This window comes from Aphidius gifuensis, linkage group LG5, assembly GCF_014905175.1.
Source record: "Aphidius gifuensis isolate YNYX2018 linkage group LG5, ASM1490517v1, whole genome shotgun sequence".
Taxonomy (NCBI): Eukaryota; Metazoa; Arthropoda; class Insecta; order Hymenoptera; family Braconidae; genus Aphidius; species Aphidius gifuensis.
The window spans coordinates 17,217,583-17,239,667 of record NC_057792.1 but is presented as its reverse complement, the minus strand read 5'-3'; the positions used below and the strand labels follow the sequence as shown (position 1 = coordinate 17,239,667).

The following is a 22,085-nucleotide window of genomic DNA, read 5'->3' as shown; positions in this document are numbered from 1 at the left end:
GTAAAAAAAAATTCCAAATTCTTTTTTTTTTAACTAATTAATGTTCTTTAAAGAAATCACCTTAAAAAAAAAATTATTTAAATAACAATTCATTGTTCCTTTCAGTCCCTTTGGTTAACTGTATTTATTATAAAAAATTTTAACTCAAATGAAATTTTATTTCCTCAAATAAAAATATAAATGATGACTTTAAAATCAATAGTATTCGAAGAATGATAAAAAGAACAATAAATAAATGATGATTCGAAATAAAAAAAGAAAAAAAAAATTGCATAAAAGTGGTTTTAAATTATTCATTGTAAATTACTCGAAATCATGTCATCCAGCTATTATTAATAATTTTCCAAGTTAATAATAAATAACTTTAACCCTATAAAAAATAAAAGAAAATATAAAGTTTTTCTTTAATAGCTAAATCAATATTCTCAAACTCTTTTTAAAGTAATTTGCATTTTTTAAATTTAACTTAAATTAATAATAAGCCAATCATTATCGTCATCATTATCATTTTTATTTATAAAACGTCAATATAATTTTCTATAACAATAAGTTTGTCTTCAGTCGTTTTAATTTCGTTGAAAGAAAAAATTTTTATATTTATCTCTGCTTGATAATTCGAAACAATTGCAAACGACGTTTCAATTTTTAAATTCATATAACTCTCTATAAAACTGCATTATAATTAATTTTTTTGTTAATGTGATCATTTTTTTTTTCTCATTAAACAAAAACATTACTAAATATAATTGTAAACTAATTTATCATTAAAAAAAAAAAAACAAAATGAAAGAACAAGAAGATAAACTAAAAGAGGTTAAAAAAAAAGTTAGAATTTTTCGTTTAGTAATGAGTGGAGTTGGAATATGGCCATATGAAAATCCTACAATTTATTATCGGTTATTAGCATGTCTCGTTGCATTTTTATTATTACAAACATTTTGTGGATGTATTAATTTTATCGTTGCAAATAGTGATAATTTAATGATCATGCTAAATGGTATGGGGCTGTCTTTGAGCATTTCATGTGTTATGTTAAAAGTAAATATTTTATTATTAATAAAAAATGACTAAAAATAAAATAATATAATATTATAATTTATAAATAGGGTGGTAGTTTAATTTATTTTCGTAAAGATAATATAAGAATGAACAAAAAGCTAGAAGAATTAATTGATAAACAAATGAAAGGACCAGAAGATGTTTGTAATGTTATGTTAGAACCAATGGTTGTATTTGCAAGAAAAATATTTTATTTAATATATTGTTTGGGTTTTGGTATGGTATTGGTTCAATGGTTAAGACCAACAGTGGCAATGACAAAACAATATATGCATGGTTATAATATAACATATCGACGCCCATTTCCATCTGTTTATCCATGGAAAATTGAGCCTGGAAGTGATTTATGGAAATTTCATTTTTTTGTTGATTCAATAACAACATGGTTTTATTTTTCAATTGGTATTAGTACTGATGAAAATTTTACACATCAAGCAGCACAAATTATTGGTCAATTTAGTGCATTAAATTATGAAATATCAAATTTAAAAGTTGAAGATGTTAATAATGATAAAATGAAAGATTTTGTTGAAAGACATCAAGATTTAATGGATCTTTGTCAAACTTTAGGTGATTGTAATGGATTAATTGTTTTAGTTGTGACATTGGCAGCAGCAATTATACTTTGTACTTTATCATTTCAATGTAGCAAGGTTTTTATTAATTTTTTATTTATTTAAATTAACATTATATTATTATTCAAATTTTATTTATTTGTAATTGTCTAGATGGAAACTATTACAGTTGGTGAATTAACTTGGCTGCTAACATATATTTTTTATAAATTATTACAAATTTTTTTATTTGCATGGAGTGGAGAAATAATTAAAAAAAAAGTATCTATAAATAATTTTATTATATAGGAAAAAATATGAAATAATATAAAATTTAATTGTTATAATTTTTATAGAGTGAAGAACTTCGTGATAATGTTTATGGAATTGCTTGGACAGATAAAGCTGATCCAAAAGTTAATCATGCAGTGCGTTTTATGATGCATCAAAGACCAGTGGTGTTACAAGCTCTTGGAATAAAACCAATATCTGCTGAATTATTTTCCGGGGTATTTTTTCGTTTTATTTATCATAATAAATTTCAAACAAATATATATTTTAAATAATTCAATAATGATTATTATATAAACAGGTTGTTAATACATCAATGTCTTATTTTTTCTTACTACGAACAATAAGTGAATAAAACATCTTAAAAATGGACAAAGAATCGATTGATCAATTCATCTGTGATAAATTTAATACGAATAGGATTCAAAAATTATATTATACAGCAAAATGCAATGAGTAAATTCAAAATTTTAAACAATTTTGAAAAACGAGTTAAGTTAATTATTTACAATGCACTGAGCTGTAATTTAAAAATAATTCATAAGGCAACTTGTTATATTCTCAAAAAAAAAAAAAAAACACTAATAAAAATATATATTTTTTGCATATCGTATTTATCTTTTATTATAATTATAGTGTTACACAATAATGAACTTTTTATTATCATAAATTTTTCATAGAACTCATCGGTACCAAGTGGTAAATACCAAGTTCACTAAATTTTTTTTTTGCAGCATTCAGTAAAGGCCAGACACAATCTTCAAAAGGCCCAAGAAATTTGAATATTTTCTATATTATAATCAGGCCCTAATTACATAAAAAAAAAAAAACAAAAAAATGATTTTTGTGAAAGAAAGCAACTATTGTTAAGTGGTAAAAATTTGAACTATCAATTTTATCACTGCGCAATCGCGATCTAACATAAAAAAAAATATAAACATTGATATTTTCATTAAATCCTAACCCATAAAATAATAATACAATAAATATAAATAAATATTAAATACATATAATATTTTAATATAAATAAACAAAATGACATCTGTTCTAAGAAATTTATTATTGAAACGTCATTATATTAATAATATTTATTTCAAATCAAATTGTCTAATTAAAAAACCAATTCGTCAAATACAAACATCAGCATGTAAGTAAACAATATAAAATATAATAAATATTCAAGTATATAATTACAATAATACATTTATTCCAGGGTATCTACATGGAGAGTATGAATTTCAAGATCCAAAATCAGATGATGAAGTGTAGGTTTGTTAAGCTAAATAAACAAAATAAAATAATAATAATTATCATATAATATATTAATTTTTTTACAGTGTTAATGTCACATTTATTGATAAAAATGGCAATAAAAAATTAATAAAAGGTAAAATTGGTGATAATGTATTATATTTAGCTCACAGATATGGAGTTGAAATGGAAGGTGCATGTGAAGCATCACTAGCATGTACAACATGTCATGTTTATGTTGATCATAATTATACAGATAAACTTCCAACAGCTCTAGATCAAGAGGAGGACATGCTTGATTTAGCACCATTTTTAAAGGAAAATTCACGATTAGGTTGTCAAATAATATTAACAAAAGAACTTGATGGTATTATTTTGGAACAACCACCAGCAACAAGAAACTTTTATGTTGATGGACACACTCCAACACCTCATTAATCATTAAAAATTAATTTTTTAACAATATTAAATATTATAATTATTTTCATAATTTGTAAATAGTAAGTTTATACTTATAGTTAATTATTAAAATAATTAAATAAAAAATATAAAAAACAAAAAAAAAATTATCTAAAATAATTCATAATGATACAATGTATATTTTATTTTTCATTGGAATTATATTACATATTTTAATTTATTTAATTTTCTATTTAATTACAATGATAAAAGATTTTTTTAAACATTTATGATATAATGAATTAATTAGATTTTTTGTTTAAATTTATTTTACTTGATTGATGAAATTTGAGCGAATAACATTATTAAATTATTATATTTTTTTCATAAAATTGAAATGCTCAAATTCATCTTTAAAAATACACATTAATAATCTTTATTTCTCCCATTGTTTTTAATTTTTTTTTTTTTTTAAATAATTTTCATTTTATTTAGCTGAAATTTCCAATAAATGTCTTATGGAATTTACATAATTTTTTTTTTTATAACTTGACAAATTATATTTAATTTATACACATTCACATTTAAAATTTTTTAATATTTTTTTGTTTTTAAATAGTTTAATAATTTTTATAGTCATTGTCCATTTTTTTTTTAAATTCGCAATTATTTTTCTCATCTTAAATTGCAAATATATTTGATAATTATACAGTTTTTTTTTAAATTATTTCATTCATTCATTTTGACAATAGATAAGCAACTTAAATTGAAAAAAAAAAAATTAATTTATCATTATTATTTGTACACATAGACACTTGTTCGAATCAATCAATCACATTTGCACATTTATATCCATGGTGCTCCCATATAAATTTTGAATAAAATAATTAAATTTATTTATTAAAATCCACTTGTAATACGTGATACGATTAACACAAATATTTTCATTTAGTGATAATCACAACAAACTTATTGGGAAAATAGCTTTTGTACTTATTTTTAAATTAAATTGTAAGTTTTTTTTTTTTTTTTTTCTTTTTATTATTATTCATCTTTCTTCTTTTAACGACAAGTGTTTTACAATCAACAATACTTTATTTTTAATTTTAATTATTTATTAGCTAAAAATTTAAAAGCGTAATTTTCAAAAAATTAAATATCAGAATAATAATATTATAATTTAAAACATCATTAAAGTTCATTAACGTTTTAGATATGGCAGTAAACAATACATTTTATTTACATGATTCAGAACAATGTAAATCGTTAAGTTAATTTTTTTTAAATTAAATTAATTATCTAAATTCTTGAGTTGAGAATTATTTAATTATTTTTTTTTTTCTTTCTCTTCTTCTAGCTCATAAAAATAATTACAATTAAACATGTAGATTATTTTTGATAATTTAAATTAAAAATTGTGACATTTATGCTGTTTTTTTTTTTGTCTAATTAAGTTGCGCGCTTTATACTTTTGTTTGATTAATATTTTTTTTAATTTTTAATTATATTTTTGGCTAATGAAAAATTATATTATCGGTGTGCAATGGAAGTGCGAATATGAGTTTAAAAAATAATATATATTTATCAACTACATGTGCTATTCTAATGCAAAAAATATTTTTTATTTCTCTTGAGCATTGAGAAATTGAAAAAATATTTTTTGGGTATACAAAAACTGTAAAAAAGTTAATACAAAAATTGAATACACTAATACATTTGTGTTATTTTTATTATTTTGAATTTCTTATTTTTTTTCTTCTTCTTTATTGTTTTAATTTTTTATTTAATTTAAAAAAAAAAAAAGCCATTTTTTTTACAATTGCCAATTGTTGTTTTTCAATTTTTGAATAAAATTGTGCTAGGATTAATATAAGTATAACTTGCTCCGTTATTTAACTAATAAAAAATAAATACGTGTTTTTTTTTTTCATTTTTTTTTTTTGGTGTTTTTATTTATTTTAAATTTTATATTTTTTTTTTTATACCATGTTGGTTTTGTCGTTTGTTTAACGGCCTTGACATGTTACCCTGAATTTTATTTTAATTTATTAATTAATTTTTCTATAATTTATCCAGCGAAATATAATTTTGAGTAAAATATTTGTATTTTTTTTTTCTTTCATTCAACGACAGACAATTTATTTTTTTTTATATATTTGTCACTTCAAAGATAAGCGATTAAAGCTTAGTTGTGTTCCCATTTTATATTTAAAAAAATAATAATAACAAAATAATATATAAACAGGAAACAAATACTCAGCGGTTCGTTCGGACACTAATAAAAGAATCCTTTTGTTTTTTTTTCTTTTAACTTTAAATTTAAATAATTACTTTTTTTAAAAAATAAAAATCTTGGTCTTGCATAGGCAAAGAAAATTTGGAAATATAAATATTATTATAATTATTAATATTTTGTTGTTATATTATTAATTAAATTAACATTTTTTCTTCACTTATGCGCGCAATTATTATTTATACTATTAATTATCTTCATTTTGAAGCTGAGAAATATCTAACAGACCACTAGATACACAGATCATAATTTTTGTTTAAAAAAAAAAAAATCTCATTCCTCATTTAAACAATAATAAATCAGAATTAAATAATTCAATTTAAAAATAATTAAATTCACCTAGTAACTTACAATGTCATATTAAAGCTTACAATAAAAATTGTATAAAAAAAAAACGAAAAAAAAAAAAAAACTCATTAAAAAACAAATAAAGAAAAAAAAAAATATTATTATTATTATAGCAAATTTAGTTATTACAAATTAAAACAAATTTTTGAACATTATTTACGATATTATTTTCTTCAGCATAAAAGTCTGTTTTAAATTAAGCATTTATTATAATTATTATGATTTTTTTTTTTATCATCTAAATTGTCTCATATTTTTTAATCATTCAGCACTTATCACATTATGTGAAATTAATTATTATTATTATTTTAACACATTCAATAATTTAATGAATAACTTTAACAATTTATTTCCTTTAAAATTGTCATATTATTTTCAAAAAAAATATCATTTTTAATGTTGATGAATCAACGTTCTTAAAAATCATAAAATTACTTTGATAATTTGTGTTATCAACTTGAACAATCACATTCACAATAATTAATTTAATTAAAAAATAAAATAATAAATAAATAATAATTAATCATTCATCAAGAATGCTTAATTAATGCACTGTTAATTGTTAATGCACTGTGTGTAGATGTGTGTATTGGTGTGTAGTGTGTCTATCATAATAATATTCACAAATGACCTTGATGAATAAGTGCATGTACAGGTAATTTTTTGTCCCTTTGATATCTCTGACACCTTGCCATATTTAAATCATGAAATTCATAAATATTATCAGATGTATAAATGGTAAATGGTGTAGATATACCAAAGGGATCTTTCAGTTATTCCATTTGATGATGACGACCACCGCAAATACTGCAGGCCATACCACACCAATGAATGGCACGTAATGGTGGATATAACCATAAACATGGTACAATTAAAGATAGCAAAGCTAAACCAAACCAACGACGACCACAACCATCCTCTGTACTGCATCTAAATTATAATTAATATGTAATTAGTTAATTTACTTGGAAATTAATTAAAGCATTGATATTGATATTTATATTTATACATACATGCATGGATTGTGTTCAAGACTATGGGAATTTTCTCCTTCAGCATCACTCATACAATGATAAAGCATACATCTTGCACATATCAAACATGATACAGTATCAATTGCTTTGCCAATTTTATCTGGTGCATATTCACATGAACCACGTGGATTATCATCATCTGAATATATTCTTTGACAATATTTACATCTTAATCTTGTATTATCATGTTTACCAATAATTTTAGTTGGTTGTGAATCAATAATATCTGGTTTTTTAAATGAACCAGTTGATGTTCTACGTTCACTTTGATTATTTTGAGTTTTATGATCTTCAAGTACTGGATAAAGATAATCATGACTTAGAGTTGTTAATTGTACATATGGACAATTATCTGTACCAATATCACCACTTGATTCAAGTGGATGATTATGTGATGATAATACTTTTGTTGATGTACTACTATTTATATAATGAATTGATTTATGAGAATCTGATAAATCATTACAATATTGTGAACGTATTGTTCGTGATGATTGTTCATTTGATTGACGTGGATCTGGTGGTTCTGCTGGTAAATTTATAGCCTGTAATATTTTTAAAATAATTATTTTATTTTAATTTATTTTTTCTAGGTAAAGCTTAGAAAATTTAATTCAAATTCTCAAATATTTTCAAATTGAATTTTATAAATTTAATAATTTTCGGAGAATTTTATTTGTGATAATAAATTGAATATTATTCTTTGAAAATTTATCATGAAATGGTAATTTAATTTTTTTTTATTTTTATTTCAATTCCAAAAAATATATTATTTTTTATGTAATATAAAACATACCATAAACACACTGTCATCACCAACATCCGAGTGTGATCGTAATGCTGTATCTGTTAAACCTAAAAAAGTAAATAATTTTATTAGAAATATATTCTGTTTTTAATTGTTATAATTCTATAATTATTATTTAATAACAAAAAATAAGCAACATGTTTATTGTGACCTTGAACAATTGTCCTTCAAACACAGATTAATATTTAACCCATATTTTTACCAGTTAAATAATCGGCCAAAGTGGACAAACAAATGATTATAATTGTTATCAATATATCAATTGGAATAAGATAATGAATGAAAAAAATATTTACAATAAAAATGAATGAAAAAAGATTCTGTAAAATCAGCAGCTATGATATTATTATTATTTTTAAAATAATTAAAATTACCTTCTAAGAGTTCTTCAACTGCTGTACGTACACCTTTATCAAATGCTCTAGCATCAGCTGCTGTTTGAAATGTTAAACCAAATTTTTTTTCACCAGTACGCCAATGATGAAACGTTGGCATGACTTTATTATATTGAAAGTCTTTTTTAATTGTGCAACTAAGAACAACCTATTTAAATCATCAAAATAATAAATTAAAATCAAATTAAATAACAAAAACTCATATAAATAATTATAAAAAAAATATATATATTACTGATTGATCTGTTATTCTTTTTCCATAAATAAGATATTCATGTTTTTTTTTAGCTGCACTTGGTGGTGATGTACTTGATGAACTTTGACTAGCAGCAGTAGCAGTACCAGCAGTAGCAGTCACACTAGTAGCTCCAGCACCACTACCATTACCACCATTATTATTATTACCACTATTATTTGGTGATGTACCAGTTGATGATCCATTTGTAACAGTAGTTGTACCAACATTTGTACTTCCAGTACCACTTGATGATGTTGCTCTACGTCTTACAGATACATTTGCAAGACCACCACCACTAAGTGGTACCCAACCACCAGAACTATCATCCCTTGTCATCACCTGGGCCCGGACCCTTACCAGATAATTACCACTGTAAGTAATAATTAATAACAAAATTAAAATATATTTTTTTTAAATTAATAACAACAAATAATCATTTTCATTTTTTAACATAAAAATAATTTAATACTCTGAATGCCATACCTCAACCTCGAATAATCCATTATAATTAATTTAAAAAATAATTTTCTTTAATGTTCATTTGTAAAAATTTATTTATTGATTAAATTAAAAGGAAAATAATAAAAATTAATTTTTTAATCATTAAAAAAAAATGTTAGTTATAAATAATAATTTATAGTCATTTATATTATTAAATGTATATATGTATTAAGAAAAAAAAAAAACAAATTTTTGACTGGAAAATTGTGTGAAAATAGGCGTACGCATTGACATCGATTCAATGAATGAACCAAGCAAGCAACGTGTACACATACACAATCATATTTTTCATATATATATATACATAAATACATGGATAATTGCGCATGACTTATTTTCATGAATGCCCAGTGAAAATATATATAAATGTATATACCTATATATTAATATATGTATATACAAGGTACATAATAGGTACATTTCCATGAAGAGGGTCGGTAACATTAACGAAGGGTGTGTGTGGGTGTACCCTCTCACAAAATAATAATAACAATAAACCATTAAATTTTTATAAAATAAATAATCAATAATTCATCAATAAATATAATGTCAATATAATAAAAATATAAATTATATTTAAATAAAAATCATGAAAAAAAAATTGATTTTTAGATGGAAAAATATTTTTTTTTTTCTTATGTATACATATATGCAAACGCATGTGTACACACATACACATATAGACACAAGTAATTTCCTTCGATTCAGGACATCCTCCCTCAATTTATTTTTTATATAAAAAAATTATAAATATAATAGAAAAATAATTATTTGACATTTTGGCTTTTAAAAAAATGAAAAAAAAAAATTTGTTATTATTTGTAATAATTGAGTATATATAAATAAACAAAATAATGAGCATAATGATAATAGTAAATTCAATTAAATTGATAATTGATATTAGTTAAAAAAAAAAATGGATATTATTATTAATTATTTTAATGTTTACTTACTCTTCCGAGGCCTCTGTCATGATTTGATATGTCGAAGGCCTTACTCAATGCCCACTTTACTCCACACTTCACCATTTTCATTGCATTGAGAATACATTCGGTCTAGTAAACCTCTAAATATTTATATTATTATTTCATATATTAATTATCAATTACTTATATGTATACACTTTAATTAACACTTCACATTAATCCAGTATATTCCTTAAATCATGAGTATTAACTTTTTATCAGTACACTTGTATATTTTATTATTGTTATTTATTAAATTTTGTATTATATTTTTTGTTTTCTTCTTTACACTTTTTTAATATTATTTTTAAGGCTAACACTAGAGAGCCAAAACGACAGGAAGCACAGCGCTGTGGCTGTTCCTCCCTCTCTTTGGTTTTTTTCACGCTCACCACCTCCTCCTCGCTGCTCTCTTCTCCCTCCCCTCTCGCGCTCTTTGCGCGCTACAATAAACCTCATCATCCTCCCACCCGCCACATATATATATCATCAAACGATACAGTCCCTCTCTCTCTCTCACACACACACAGCTCTCATTTTTGAATCATCATGTATCACATGCGCACGCGGCTTTATATCAGAAGCAATCAGAAGGGAGAGATAAAAAAAATGAGATCCTTTTGATGAAAGAGTATGTGGGCGAAAGAGAGAGATGATTTTTTTTATTTATTTTTTTTTATTATATTTTTTAGCCTCTCTCTTTCTGGCACTCTTCAACATCCTCTTGTGTGTTTTCAACAGTTTTCAACGAGGAGATGGAAATATGGAATCCACTTTTCTACCCCTCTTTTTTTTTTTTCTTGATGTTATTCACTGATGCCCATCCTCCTCTTCTTCTTGACTACGACCTTCCGCAGTTTCACTCTCTGTTTCTTTTTTATTTTTTTATGTGTCATCGGCCAATTTTCTCTCTCTTTAACTCTATGTCGCTTTTTTTTTTTTTTTAACTTTGTACTTTACTCTTTTGAAATAACTTCAATAGAAATTTACTATTTTTTAAATTATTTAATTATCATGTTTATAAAATTGGGAAATTTTATATTTTCTTAAAAATTATTAATTATTTTTATTTTTTTAATTGATTGAAAAATATATAATTATTTTAAATTTAGTTGAAATTGGTTTTTTGTTATTTTTAAATAAATTTAAAATGTTTTTTTGCCATTTTATTTTTATGGCTAATTAGTTTTATCCTATTTTTATAATTTTATTCGTTGAATTTCTGTATTGTTGGGGAGGATAATGGAAATTGACCGGAATTTTGTTGTAAGCGTCGAAATGAATCGGTCTAATTTATCCCAATTAGAGATGGGAATCGTGATGACCCTCGGGTCCGGATGTTTGTCAGGATGGTCAAATTATTGTTATTATTTTTTTTTTAGTTTTTTTTTTTATTGTTCTAGAGTGGATTTTTTAATTTTATAATTTTTTGTCTTTCCGTTTTAGTAGAGTTTTATTTTAAACTCGGTAATTTTATTTAAAAAAAAAAAAAAATTTCCCACAGTTTAAACGTAATTATTTTGACAGCAATATAATTTAATAATTAAATATTTTTTATGTATTTTTTAATTCAATTATTTCAATGTAAAAATACAGATACTTTTTATTAATGAAACAATGTAATATTTTTTTAAATAAATGACATGATAAATAAATTAATAATAAATAATGAAAATATTATTTTTAAATCCAATTATTTATTATATAATTGTTGTTAATTTTCAATATCAATTAATAAATTTTATATTGCACAAATATATCTGTATGTTATCTGTAAAAAATTCTCCGTAATTATTTTTAAATTAAAATGTTAATTTGATTTGAAAATAAAAAAAAAAAAAATGGGAGCCAGGAAGTGCTGCTAACTACATTGCATCAAATGTACTATAAATACACACACGAATACAAAAAAATTTGACAACTAACACACACATAAAAAACCTGTTAATTTAGAAAAGATAAATATAAACAAAATTATGTGTTATTTATAATTAAAAATAATGTTTAAATAATAAATATTAAATGCATGAGAATTATAGAAAATTAATAAAATGACAACAAAAAAAATTTAACAAACAATTTTATTGACTAGTTTGATTATAGAATGTATAAGCATTTTTTAATTTAGCAAACACAACAAATACCTCAACAATTAAAACAAAACAATAAAATTATTTTACAATTAAACAAAACAATAATTTTAATAGTCTCATTATTTTATATGAGGAATAAATAAAAATTCAGTAAATTATTCGGCCATTTATTTATTAAAATTCATCAAGAATGGCTGGAAATTTTTGGCAAAGTTCACACCAGTAAGTGTTAAATTCATATCAATTAAATAAACAATAATAGCTGTTAATATTAATGATTATTTTTTAATTTTTTTAGTCAACAATGGCTTTTGGACAAGCAAGATTTAGTAAGAGAACGTCAACATGATATTGCAGTACTCACTGAAGAAGAGTATCAAAAATTATTTATATTTTTTTCAAATTGTAAGTATAATTAAAAAGTATTCTTTTCAAATTGAATAATACTAATAAATATTTTAATTTTAGTAATACAAGTACTGGGTGAACAATTAAAATTAAGACAACAAGTTATAGCAACAGCAACAGTTTATTTTAAACGTTTTTATGCTAGAAATAGTTTAAAATGCATTGATCCATTATTGCTAGCACCAACATCAGTTTTTTTAGCATCAAAAGTTGAAGAATTTGGTGTTATATCAAACACAAGATTGATAACAACCTGTCAAACTGTAGGCAAGTAAAATTAATTATTAAATATTGCTATAAATTTATGTAATCAATTAATAACAAAAAATATTTATTTAACAGTTAAAAATAAATTTAATTATGCATATTCACAAGAATTTCCATATCGAACAAATCACATATTGGAATGTGAATTTTATTTACTAGAACATCTTGATTGTTGTTTAATTGTTTATCAACCATATCGTCCATTGTTAACACTCATACAAGATGTTGGTCCAGATGAGCAATTATTAACACTTGCATGGAGAATCATCAATGACAGTTTACGTACTGATGTTTGTCTTCTTTATCCACCTTATCAAATAGCCATTGGTAATTATGATTAAAATTAAATCTAATTTATACATTTAAAGTATTTTATTTATCGTTATTTTCTTATTCAAAAGGATGCCTACAAATAGCATGTGTTATTCTTCAAAAAGATCTTAAATCATGGTTTGCTGAGCTAAATGCAGACATGGAAAAAATACAAGAAATAGCAAGATATATTATTAATTTATATGAACTATGGAAAACATATGATGAAAAAAAAGAAATTCAAGGTTTACTTGCTAAAATGCCAAAACCAAAAGCAGCACCACAACGATGAATGAAATTCAATGAAAAAAATAAATACGTAAAATTAAAACTAGAATATCAATTTGTTTTTTTTTTATATTTAAATTCTTTTTTTTAAAAAAAAAAAAAAAACATACTTTATTAACATAATATAATATTAAAATAAATATTTACAAAAAAAATTTATAATTAACTTGAACCCTTTGAGTAACGTTTCCAAAATTTTTTAACATCATCATGACTATCTTTTGATACGACAACTGTACGAGTTCTGAAATAAAAAAAAAAATATAATTAATAAATGTGTTGATTTTAATATTGTTTAAATAATTTTCTTACTTGTCATTGTGCCAAATTAGAACATTTGTTGATTGTGCATGATCACGTAATACTTCGTATTCAGTATTTGACAAAAAAGTATTATACAAAACACCACCAGTAAATGTAAATCTATTTCTTTCATTTTCCCATAATTTTATTTGATCGACAATTGTTGGTGGTAGTGTTGGTGGACCATTGTCAATCATTTTACTATGTGCATGTTGATTTAAATAACTGTAATAATAAAATTAATAAAATTTATACTATTTAACAAAATAAATCTTATAAATGTATTTTTATTTCTTCAATTTACCCAACAATTTGTGCAGCAGTTATACCACTTCTCAGAGCTTGACGTACTGAGTCACGAGTTAAAATTGATACTACTAAATTTGGAAATCTAAATGAACATAAAAAGATAACGGTATTTAATTTTTTTTCTATATCATTATAGTGTTTAATTTATAATTTTTACCTGTACATTATTTCGCAGAATAAACCAAGCAAAGCAACTTGAAGATCTGAATTTGTATAAGCATACACTCGATAATTTGTTTCAACAACAATATATCCATCTTTTTCAATATCTCTTGTTATTGGTTTATTTTGTCCAGTTGCAATATTCAAAGCCAAACGAGTTGGATAAAATCTTATTTACATAAGAAACATAAATTAGCTAAACTTTATATTCAAGATAAATAATTAATAATAAAATTATTATTATTACCTTCCAGCTTTTCTTTTACGCTGATAAACAAGACCAAATTCTCTGAGATGTTGTAAAAATACTAGCAAACCATCTGTCATACCTTCAGTACTGTAATCTTTTCCAAGTGTTGAAAAATTTAGTTGAAATAAAAATGTTAAACATTCAACGAGATTTAATCCTCTTGCTTCAATTGTATCCAAATATTGAAGTATAAAATACCAAACCTTGAGTAACAAATAATAATATTTAAAAGTTAATGGCTTTTTTTTTTTTATTTAAGTTTAAATATTTTACCTGTGATGCAGTGTCTAGAAGAAGAAATTGAAATCCAGCTTGTGTTATAATTGGACTACCATCTTCTTCATCACGATTCATTAAACCAGCATGAAGCAATATTCTCACAGCATCAGCAGATATTCCTAAAATCATCAACAACATTTTATTATTATTAAAATAATCAAGTGAATAAAGTAAATAATTATGTTTTGTTTATTTACCTTCTTGTTGTTTTGATCCAACCATGTAATGCAATACACATTCCCATCTTTCAATGGCATATGAATCTAAAAATGCAACATCTCTTGGTTTACTATCAGTGTCAAGTTGATTTGACATTGTCCATGGTTTACCACCACCAAGTAATACAATTTTAAGATTTTTTTTAAATGTTAAATTTAATGTCCAAGTAGGTAAACCACCAGGTACCCGTGATTCTTTAAATATATTTAATTCACATAATATTTTAATGACTCTTCTGTGCTCTTCAGAATCAAGTTTTGAACACCATGATTCAACAACAGCTGTAGGTACTGATTGATCAATAAATAACAATCTCATAACATAGTGTCTAGCATGAGCTGGTAATTCACGAAATACAGCAAGACATATTGGTGGATTTTGATAAAGTTCTGTTAATAATTCTGGTGATCTTGATTTTAAATATTCATGTAAATCTTTACATTTTAAACCAGTTGAACGTAATAAATTTGGTCCACTTGTTGATTGTGAACTTGTCATTATATTTTAATTATTTTTTTATTATTATTACTATTATTTATTATTTAATATATAACTAATTGTTTTGACAACTCTCTTGATGTCAAAAAGTGTAGAGCCAATGTTGATTGTTGTTGATTATAATTTTTAAGGTTATGAATTTCATAAATTGTTTGCAATGAAGATAGTTACAGCTTGAGTCTTGACTTTATTTCTTTTGGTGCATATAATTATAATAATTGTCCCGCCAAATTGTTAATTGTCAATCAACAATTATTCATTGTTTTCATTGTTATTATTAAAAATTTTATAACAGAAAAAATTAATAAACTAACTGACAAAGTGCAAAATTGATAATAGTAATTTAAATTGTGTTAAAAATGCCAGGATTTAATGAAAAATCTGAAGAGCTATCAATTGATGAGGAGCATGAAGAACTCCAGTACATAAAATTGATTGAAAAAATTATAAAAAATGGAGCAAAAAAAGAGGATCGTACTGGAGTTGGTACTATTGCATTATTTGGACCACAAATGAGATTTAGTTTACGTGATGGTGTTTTTCCATTATTAACAACAAAGCTAGTTGCTTGGAAGGCAGTTGTTGAAGAGTTATTATGGTTCATAAGTGGATCAACAAATGCCAAAGATTTATCAGCAAAAGGTGTTAAAATTTGGGATGGTAATAGTTCCAGAGAATATTTAGATGCATATGGATTTAAAGATAGAGAAGAAGGTGATCTTGGTCCAGTTTATGGTTTTCAATGGCGTCATTATGGTGCTGAATATACAAATTTTAATGATAATTATGATGGCAAGGGTATTGATCAACTTGCAGATGTCATTGATAAACTAAGAAATAAACCTGATGATAGAAGAATCATAATGTGTGCATGGAATCCAATTGATATACCAAAAATGGCACTACCACCTTGTCATTGTTTGGTACAATTTTTTGTTGCTAATGGAGAATTATCATGTCATCTTTATCAACGTAGTGCTGATATGGGACTTGGTGTACCATTTAATATTGCATCATATTCATTGTTAACATATATGCTTGCTCATATTACAAATCTTAAACCAGGTGAATTTGTTCATACAATGGGTGATTGTCATGTTTATTTGAATCATGTTGATACATTGAAAATTCAGTGTCTACGTGTACCTAAAAAATTTCCTCAACTTAAAATTATCAGAGATGTCAAAGAGATTGATGATTTTGTTGCAAGTGATTTTGAACTTGTTGGCTATGAACATCATCCAAAGCTTCCAATGAAAATGGCTGTTTAAATATTTCATATTATAATTTAATCTAATCTCTTTTTTTTTGTTTATAATAAATTTATGGTTTTTATTTTCACCTGTAACTGATTTGTTTATTTATTTATCCCCAAAAATATATAGCAATTTAAATATTATCATTAAAAATAGTTCAAATAATTTGAATTAATGCAGTTAATTATTTTAGTAATAAATTAAACATTATTTTTTTATTATTATTTACACAATTAAAATTATAGTTTTATAATAAATATTGACGACTAAATATTGTTAATTTTTTTTTTCAATCAAAATCAATTTTTATTTAATCAGAATAAAAGATTAAAATTTTACAGTTTAATCTTCTTCTTCTTCAGCAGCTGGTGCATTTGTTCCCTTTTTCATGTTCTTCCTCTTTACACGACCTGGACGGCCACCACCGAATGGTGATTTCAATGAGAAATCAATGTGTTTTTGTGAGTCCAAACGAACAACGAATGATGGGATATTGACAACCTGTTTACGTACACTGTAAAAAATAACAACAATAAAATTTACATTCTAAAATTTATCATCAATTAAATAAACAATATAAATTCATTTTAATTTATCAACTTGGTGGATTATAAAATTCATACCGATTGTTTGATTTTTTTTTTTTTTAAATTAAAAAAATCACAAAACATGGAGACGTTGATTGTGTCATTGATAGACAACAATTCAAGTGGTCTTTAAGAAAATTAATGGAGACATTGAGTGTTATAAAAACACACAAGTGGTCTTTTTGAATAAAAATAATAAAAATTAATATTCTGCTTATCAGGAGCACATCGATATGGTTTCAGGCGTAAAATGAAGATCAAATAAATTGATCAAACATTTTAGTGGCCTTATGAAAATCAAACGAAAGCTAGCCTGGAGGGTTTTCAGCCCATGACATCATTCTGGTATCTGAAGAATGTACAAGTCATATTCTTAGCATACGAAAAAAAAATAACATCAACAACTTGCTTTATTTTTTTTAACTATTAAATAATGAATTTAAGCAATTTCATTGTTGATAATAAATGTATCCTGGCCATGAAACAGTGAAAAGATAATGACTTTTCCCATTGATTAATCCAGGATATTTAATTTTGCCTCAAAGATTAGAAACTGCCTGAATTGTCAGACATTTCTTGCCCAATTTTTAAGGCTTATCTTCTTATTTTTTTTTTTGATTTTTAAATGTTGATACTAACCGAATATGTCTTTGACGAATAAGAACACGAGCATGATGAATTGATTTAGCTAATCCAAGCTTGAATACTTGTGTTTGAAGACGACGCTCCAAGAAATCTTCAATTTTCAAACCCAAAACGTAATCGAGCTTCATTCTACTTTCATCCAAAACTCCAATTCTGACCAAACGACGTAAGAGTGCATTACCTGATGAAAAAATTAACACAATATATTAATTAATTTGTTGCTATAAATATTATTCAATTGTATTTTTAATTTTTAAATAAAATTATCAGCTTCAAAATTAATATCGACAAAATTTATTCGGACAAGAGGTGTCAGAATCATTATAAAATGGATCATCATGTTAATTTTATTAATAGAAAATCATTTAATTAATAGTTGAATATATTAAGATGATTTTTACCTTCAAAAAGACGCTTTGGCTCTTTCTCATCAAGAGTAAGAAGTTCTCTGGCAGCTTTACGAATTTTAGCAAGAGTGTACTTGACTCTCCATACTTCACGTTTGTTACGAAGACCATATTCACCAATGACCTTTAATTCTTGGTCAAGACGAGCCTTCTCGTATGGTCTACGTGGTGTAACAGAGGTTTTGGAGAATACCTGGGGAATTCTGTGGTTGACCATGATGGCTGATCGTTATCTGTAATCAAATTTTAAAGAATATTAGTTAATTAATATAAGCAACAAGAGAAACTTAACCTATATTTATACAATCAAGTTGTTTTTTGAATATGTATTCATATTAAATTATATTTAATTGTTTTAATGTAAATGAATGTATCCTAGCCATGAAACAGTGAAAAGATAATTACTTTTCCCATTGATTAAACTAGGATTTTATTCTTGCCTCAAAGATTAGAAACTGCCTGAGTTGTCAGACATTCCTTGCCCAAGTTTCAAGGCGTATTTATTTTATATTTTAAAAATATAATAAATAAAACAATTACATTATAAGCTTCAATTTTAAATTAATGATAAATAATTAAATTAATATTGAAGATGTTTGTTGAATAATTAGATTAATTATTACTCAAAAATAATCAAGCACATGGCTTGAGTTGATCAGGCAATATAAAAAAGAATTTATAAATATTTTTTAATTAAAAAAATAATCAATTTGTATTACGTTTTTTAAATATTTAATAATTGTTTTATTTAAATATTGGATAATTAGTTTATTAATTGTTTATTTAACTTACATCTAGTGTACCAAGAAAAACGATCCTTTCGTTCTTACAGTCAAGACGAAAAAGAGAGATGCAAAAAAAAAATTAATTTCGATTAATTTATTTTTTACACTAGCGCCAAAATTTTATTTCGAATCCGTTTAATTTTATCGATAAAGCAGATAATTAATTTATCAAGCAATGTTTTTTATATAATAAGGTAAACACAATTTATTATAAACAATAATATTGTTTATTTTTATTTTTTTTATTTATTTATTTGTCTGACATGAGTTTATGTATGCTCAATATGATACGATGAAAATGGAAAATAACTGACGATATTATTTTACGCAATTTAAAATAACAACAATTATTATCAATGATAATTATTTAATTGTTATTAAAATTGTTTTTTAACAATATAAAAAAATGGATGTTGTTATCAAAGTTATTTGTCATCAATGTATTTTTTTATCAAACCTTAATTTGATACCTTCATTTTGTTTTATGACAATTATATTTTGATTCAATACATTTTTTTTTTTCTCCTTCAAAAGGTCATATTAATTCCAGAATATAATTTCTGAAGATATTCCAGGTATCCACTAGGTAATTATATATTGATAATAGAAATAGTTCAAATGATTAATATGTTGTTTATGTTTTTAAATTGTTTTAGTCAAAAAAATTGAGGTTGAATCAATGAAAAACTTTTGAGGATAACATGAAAATATAATAAATAAATAACATTGAAGATTAATTATTATATTAAATGATGATATTGAAAAGTAGAGCTAACACGTTTTAATGTCACGTTTTAATCACGTTTTTCTTACCCTGGCATTTGACTTGAATATTATGATTTTGATATGAAAGGTCATTTTGTTGAACCTAATGGTGAAGACACCAAGATAAGCAAGGATGTAAGTAGCTGTAATGACTTTAATGTCATTCAGTTTAGCATTAAACTTTGGCTGAGTATTTTATATTTTCTTCAAGTCTTTATTTTTTTTTTGCAAAACAAGTTTATTTTTTATTGTTAACAATTAACATGGATACACTATCAGTGAGCAAAATTAATTAACAATTTCATTTCTATATTTTTATATTTCCAAAATTATATTTTGCTTTTATTTTTAATAATAATTTTTAATTTATTATTCAATTAAATAATTAATAAATTACTTTTTTACAATAACATAATTGTTTTGATAATTTCAAATTTGTTAATAAGAAAAAAATTAATTTTTTTTGAATTTATAAATAATTGACCTTAATTAACTTCAAGATCAAATTTTTTTTTTATATAATTGTATTGATAATTAATCAAAGGACCTTAAACTCAATAAAAAAATTATTGACATTTTTTAATTTCATTGAGATTGTATATTAGCCACGACCTTTTGTTCACTTTACATAAAAAAATATTCCAAGTGATAAATTTGTAAATAACATAATCTACAGAAAAAAAAATATTAAAATTGATCTTTGATGCCCTTGCAAGTTGAATTCACGTGAGGAAACTCGTGCAAGATAATAAAATGTTATTTTATAACAACAACTATTTATTGATAAAATAAAAAAAATATATAAATTAATTATTTTAATTTATTTTTCAGTATCCAATATTAAAATCATTTCTTGCTGGTTCATTTTCTGGTACATTTTCTACAATATTATTTCAACCATTGGATTTAATTAAAACACGTTTACAAAATACTGCTAATAATCATGGAAGGTAAAAGTTAAATAAAAAAAAATCTTATAAACAATTGCCTAATATAATAATATTAATTTTAGTCCACCAAGACATCCAATGCTATCAACTGTCATTCAGATTGTACAAAAAGATAATATCTTTGGCTTGTGGAAAGGCATGACCCCGGTAAGAGAAAAAAAATAATCAACTTATTTTCAAGCTATAATAAATAAATAATAAAATTACAGTCAATAACACGTGTAATACCTGGAGTTGGTTTATATTTTTCTTCAATTCACTGGTTAAAAAATACACTTTTATTTGATGAACCACTCTCACCACTTCATGCTGTATCACTGGGAATAGCTGCAAGAACTCTATCTGGATGTTTACTTATTCCAATAACAGTTGTTAAAACAAGATATGAAAGTGGAGTCTACAAATACAATAGCATAAGTCAAGCACTAATGTTAATTTATAAATACGAAGGTGTACGTGGTTTATCAAGTGGTCTATTACCAACATTATTACGTGATGCACCATACAGTGGTCTTTATCTTATGTTTTATACACAATTAAAAAATATATCTGACATAGGTAATTAATTAATTTGATTAATTTACATTGTGCTTGTTAAATTATTATTTATTTATTTATAATTGTTTATTTAATTTAGCTATGGATAATCAACAGCTAGTTGCTGCTCATTTTGGATGTGGTATTGTTGCTGGTATATTGGCATCAGTTATAACACATCCAGCTGATGTACTCAAAACAAAAATGCAACTATATCCTCATGAATTTAATAATGCATACAGAGGATTTATTTTTATACATACAAAATATGGATTATTGGGATATTTTAAAGGAATTGTACCGAGAATGTTGAGGAGAACATTAGTCACAACAATGGCATGGACTGTATATGAGCAAGTATGTCTAAAAAATTATTAAATTATATTTAAATTTCGAAATTTAATCTAAAATAATTGCTATTTTTTATTTTTAGATTACTACAACAATTGGGCTTAAATAAAATAAAAATACATTTATTAAATTTCAATCTCCAATGCAGTATTCAATTTTTTTTCAATGAAAAATAAATAACTATTATTTATTTTTTTTAAAATTATATATTGTACATATATATATTTTTTTTCTATTTGTAAATAAAAAATAAATATTTTAAATAAGTAAAAATGAAG

General features: G+C 23.9%; 8 protein-coding genes across 10 annotated transcripts; 5 read left to right on the top strand and 3 right to left on the bottom strand.

Moving 5' to 3' along the window:
• The first annotated feature begins 783 nt into the window (after nt 1-783).
• On the top strand, nt 784-2,259 carry LOC122858007 (odorant receptor 45a-like). The gene is made up of 5 exons (XM_044160602.1): nt 784-1,038; nt 1,107-1,712; nt 1,788-1,895; nt 1,970-2,122; nt 2,206-2,259. Exons 1-5 carry the CDS (start codon nt 784-786, stop codon nt 2,257-2,259), a joined length of 1,176 nt encoding a protein of 391 aa, XP_044016537.1.
• A 680-nt stretch (nt 2,260-2,939) lies between these two features.
• Nucleotides 2,940-3,593, top strand: LOC122858006 (adrenodoxin-like protein 1, mitochondrial). The gene is made up of 3 exons (XM_044160601.1): nt 2,940-3,051; nt 3,118-3,169; nt 3,242-3,593. Exons 1-3 carry the CDS (start codon nt 2,940-2,942, stop codon nt 3,591-3,593), a joined length of 516 nt encoding a protein of 171 aa, XP_044016536.1.
• Nucleotides 3,594-5,484: 1,891 nt separating this feature from the next.
• LOC122858005 (sprouty-related, EVH1 domain-containing protein 1) lies at nt 5,485-10,518 on the bottom strand. Its single transcript, XM_044160600.1, has 6 exons — nt 10,125-10,518; nt 8,668-9,040; nt 8,412-8,580; nt 8,026-8,084; nt 7,209-7,774; nt 5,485-7,125 (listed from the first exon to the last, which is right to left on the bottom strand). Exons 1-6 carry the CDS (start codon nt 10,142-10,144, stop codon nt 6,969-6,971), a joined length of 1,344 nt encoding a protein of 447 aa, XP_044016535.1. The 5' UTR covers nt 10,145-10,518; the 3' UTR covers nt 5,485-6,968.
• A 1,636-nt stretch (nt 10,519-12,154) lies between these two features.
• LOC122858004 (cyclin-C) lies at nt 12,155-13,508 on the top strand. Its single transcript, XM_044160599.1, has 5 exons — nt 12,155-12,451; nt 12,528-12,634; nt 12,698-12,904; nt 12,980-13,231; nt 13,306-13,508. Exons 1-5 carry the CDS (start codon nt 12,420-12,422, stop codon nt 13,506-13,508), a joined length of 801 nt encoding a protein of 266 aa, XP_044016534.1. The 5' UTR covers nt 12,155-12,419.
• LOC122858003 (general transcription factor IIH subunit 4) lies at nt 13,481-15,631 on the bottom strand. Its single transcript, XM_044160598.1, has 7 exons — nt 15,005-15,631; nt 14,802-14,926; nt 14,526-14,731; nt 14,274-14,447; nt 14,112-14,198; nt 13,817-14,032; nt 13,481-13,748 (listed from the first exon to the last, which is right to left on the bottom strand). Exons 1-7 carry the CDS (start codon nt 15,522-15,524, stop codon nt 13,667-13,669), a joined length of 1,410 nt encoding a protein of 469 aa, XP_044016533.1. The 5' UTR covers nt 15,525-15,631; the 3' UTR covers nt 13,481-13,666.
• A 71-nt stretch (nt 15,632-15,702) lies between these two features.
• Nucleotides 15,703-16,795, top strand: LOC122858002 (thymidylate synthase). Its single transcript, XM_044160597.1, has one exon. It carries the CDS (start codon nt 15,884-15,886, stop codon nt 16,793-16,795), a length of 912 nt encoding a protein of 303 aa, XP_044016532.1. The 5' UTR covers nt 15,703-15,883.
• A 306-nt stretch (nt 16,796-17,101) lies between these two features.
• LOC122858001 (40S ribosomal protein S9) lies at nt 17,102-19,299 on the bottom strand. 2 transcript variants are annotated; one of them, XM_044160594.1, is made up of 4 exons: nt 19,212-19,299; nt 18,414-18,652; nt 18,007-18,193; nt 17,102-17,294 (listed from the first exon to the last, which is right to left on the bottom strand). In XM_044160594.1, exons 2-4 carry the CDS (start codon nt 18,634-18,636, stop codon nt 17,123-17,125), a joined length of 582 nt encoding a protein of 193 aa, XP_044016529.1. In that variant the 5' UTR covers nt 18,637-18,652; nt 19,212-19,299; the 3' UTR covers nt 17,102-17,122. The 2 variants fall into 2 exon arrangements, with proteins under 2 accessions (XP_044016529.1, XP_044016530.1); XM_044160595.1 differs by lacking the exon at nt 17,102-17,294 and adding an exon at nt 17,450-17,716.
• A 361-nt stretch (nt 19,300-19,660) lies between these two features.
• Nucleotides 19,661-22,084, top strand: LOC122858000 (mitochondrial glycine transporter-like). Of its 2 annotated transcripts, XM_044160592.1 has the most exons (7): nt 19,661-19,790; nt 19,861-20,104; nt 20,801-20,919; nt 20,982-21,066; nt 21,129-21,477; nt 21,557-21,813; nt 21,890-22,084. In XM_044160592.1, exons 2-7 carry the CDS (start codon nt 20,051-20,053, stop codon nt 21,914-21,916), a joined length of 891 nt encoding a protein of 296 aa, XP_044016527.1. In that variant the 5' UTR covers nt 19,661-19,790; nt 19,861-20,050; the 3' UTR covers nt 21,917-22,084. The 2 variants fall into 2 exon arrangements, with proteins under 2 accessions (XP_044016527.1, XP_044016528.1); XM_044160593.1 differs by lacking the exons at nt 19,661-19,790; nt 19,861-20,104 and adding an exon at nt 20,136-20,247.
• The last annotated feature ends 1 nt before the right edge of the window (nt 22,085 follows it).

What these genes read in the sequence shown, in the direction of transcription:
- LOC122858007 (XM_044160602.1), top strand. Translation starts at nt 784, where the DNA reads ATGAAAGAACAAGAAGATAAACTAAAAGAGGTTAAAAAAAAAGTTAGA. An exon ending in GAGAAATAATTAAAAAAAAA is followed by an intron (nt 1,896 to 1,969) that starts GTATCTATAAAT and finishes TAATTTTTATAG; the next exon opens with AGTGAAGAACTTCGTGATAA. An exon ending in CTGCTGAATTATTTTCCGGG is followed by an intron (nt 2,123 to 2,205) that starts GTATTTTTTCGT and finishes TTATATAAACAG; the next exon opens with GTTGTTAATACATCAATGTC.
- LOC122858006 (XM_044160601.1), top strand. Translation starts at nt 2,940, where the DNA reads ATGACATCTGTTCTAAGAAATTTATTATTGAAACGTCATTATATTAAT. An exon ending in TCAAATACAAACATCAGCAT is followed by an intron (nt 3,052 to 3,117) that starts GTAAGTAAACAA and finishes CATTTATTCCAG; the next exon opens with GGTATCTACATGGAGAGTAT. An exon ending in CCAAAATCAGATGATGAAGT is followed by an intron (nt 3,170 to 3,241) that starts GTAGGTTTGTTA and finishes ATTTTTTTACAG; the next exon opens with TGTTAATGTCACATTTATTG.
- LOC122858005 (XM_044160600.1), bottom strand. Translation starts at nt 10,144, where the DNA reads ATGACAGAGGCCTCGGAAGA. An exon ending in AGTTGAAGAACTCTTAGAAG is followed by an intron (nt 8,085 to 8,411) that starts GTAATTTTAATT and finishes TTACTTTTTTAG; the next exon opens with GTTTAACAGATACAGCATTA. An exon ending in CTTGAACACAATCCATGCAT is followed by an intron (nt 7,126 to 7,208) that starts GTATGTATAAAT and finishes ATTATAATTTAG; the next exon opens with ATGCAGTACAGAGGATGGTT.
- LOC122858004 (XM_044160599.1), top strand. Translation starts at nt 12,420, where the DNA reads ATGGCTGGAAATTTTTGGCAAAGTTCACACCA. An exon ending in TTTTGGCAAAGTTCACACCA is followed by an intron (nt 12,452 to 12,527) that starts GTAAGTGTTAAA and finishes TAATTTTTTTAG; the next exon opens with TCAACAATGGCTTTTGGACA. An exon ending in ACCTTATCAAATAGCCATTG is followed by an intron (nt 13,232 to 13,305) that starts GTAATTATGATT and finishes CTTATTCAAAAG; the next exon opens with GATGCCTACAAATAGCATGT.
- LOC122858003 (XM_044160598.1), bottom strand. Translation starts at nt 15,524, where the DNA reads ATGACAAGTTCACAATCAACAAGTGGACCAAATTTATTACGTTCAACT. An exon ending in TTCTAGACACTGCATCACAG is followed by an intron (nt 14,732 to 14,801) that starts GTAAAATATTTA and finishes TTGTTACTCAAG; the next exon opens with GTTTGGTATTTTATACTTCA. An exon ending in TTCTGCGAAATAATGTACAG is followed by an intron (nt 14,199 to 14,273) that starts GTAAAAATTATA and finishes ATGTTCATTTAG; the next exon opens with ATTTCCAAATTTAGTAGTAT.
- LOC122858002 (XM_044160597.1), top strand. Translation starts at nt 15,884, where the DNA reads ATGCCAGGATTTAATGAAAAATCTGAAGAGCTATCAATTGATGAGGAG.
- LOC122858001 (XM_044160594.1), bottom strand. Translation starts at nt 18,636, where the DNA reads ATGGTCAACCACAGAATTCCCCAGGTATTCTCCAAAACCTCTGTTACA. An exon ending in GCCAAAGCGTCTTTTTGAAG is followed by an intron (nt 18,194 to 18,413) that starts GTAAAAATCATC and finishes TTTTTTCATCAG; the next exon opens with GTAATGCACTCTTACGTCGT. An exon ending in ATTCGTCAAAGACATATTCG is followed by an intron (nt 17,295 to 18,006) that starts GTTAGTATCAAC and finishes TATTTTTTACAG; the next exon opens with TGTACGTAAACAGGTTGTCA.
- LOC122858000 (XM_044160592.1), top strand. Translation starts at nt 20,051, where the DNA reads ATGAAAGGTCATTTTGTTGAACCTAATGGTGAAGACACCAAGATAAGC. An exon ending in TGTGGAAAGGCATGACCCCG is followed by an intron (nt 21,067 to 21,128) that starts GTAAGAGAAAAA and finishes ATAAAATTACAG; the next exon opens with TCAATAACACGTGTAATACC. An exon ending in AAAAAATATATCTGACATAG is followed by an intron (nt 21,478 to 21,556) that starts GTAATTAATTAA and finishes TATTTAATTTAG; the next exon opens with CTATGGATAATCAACAGCTA.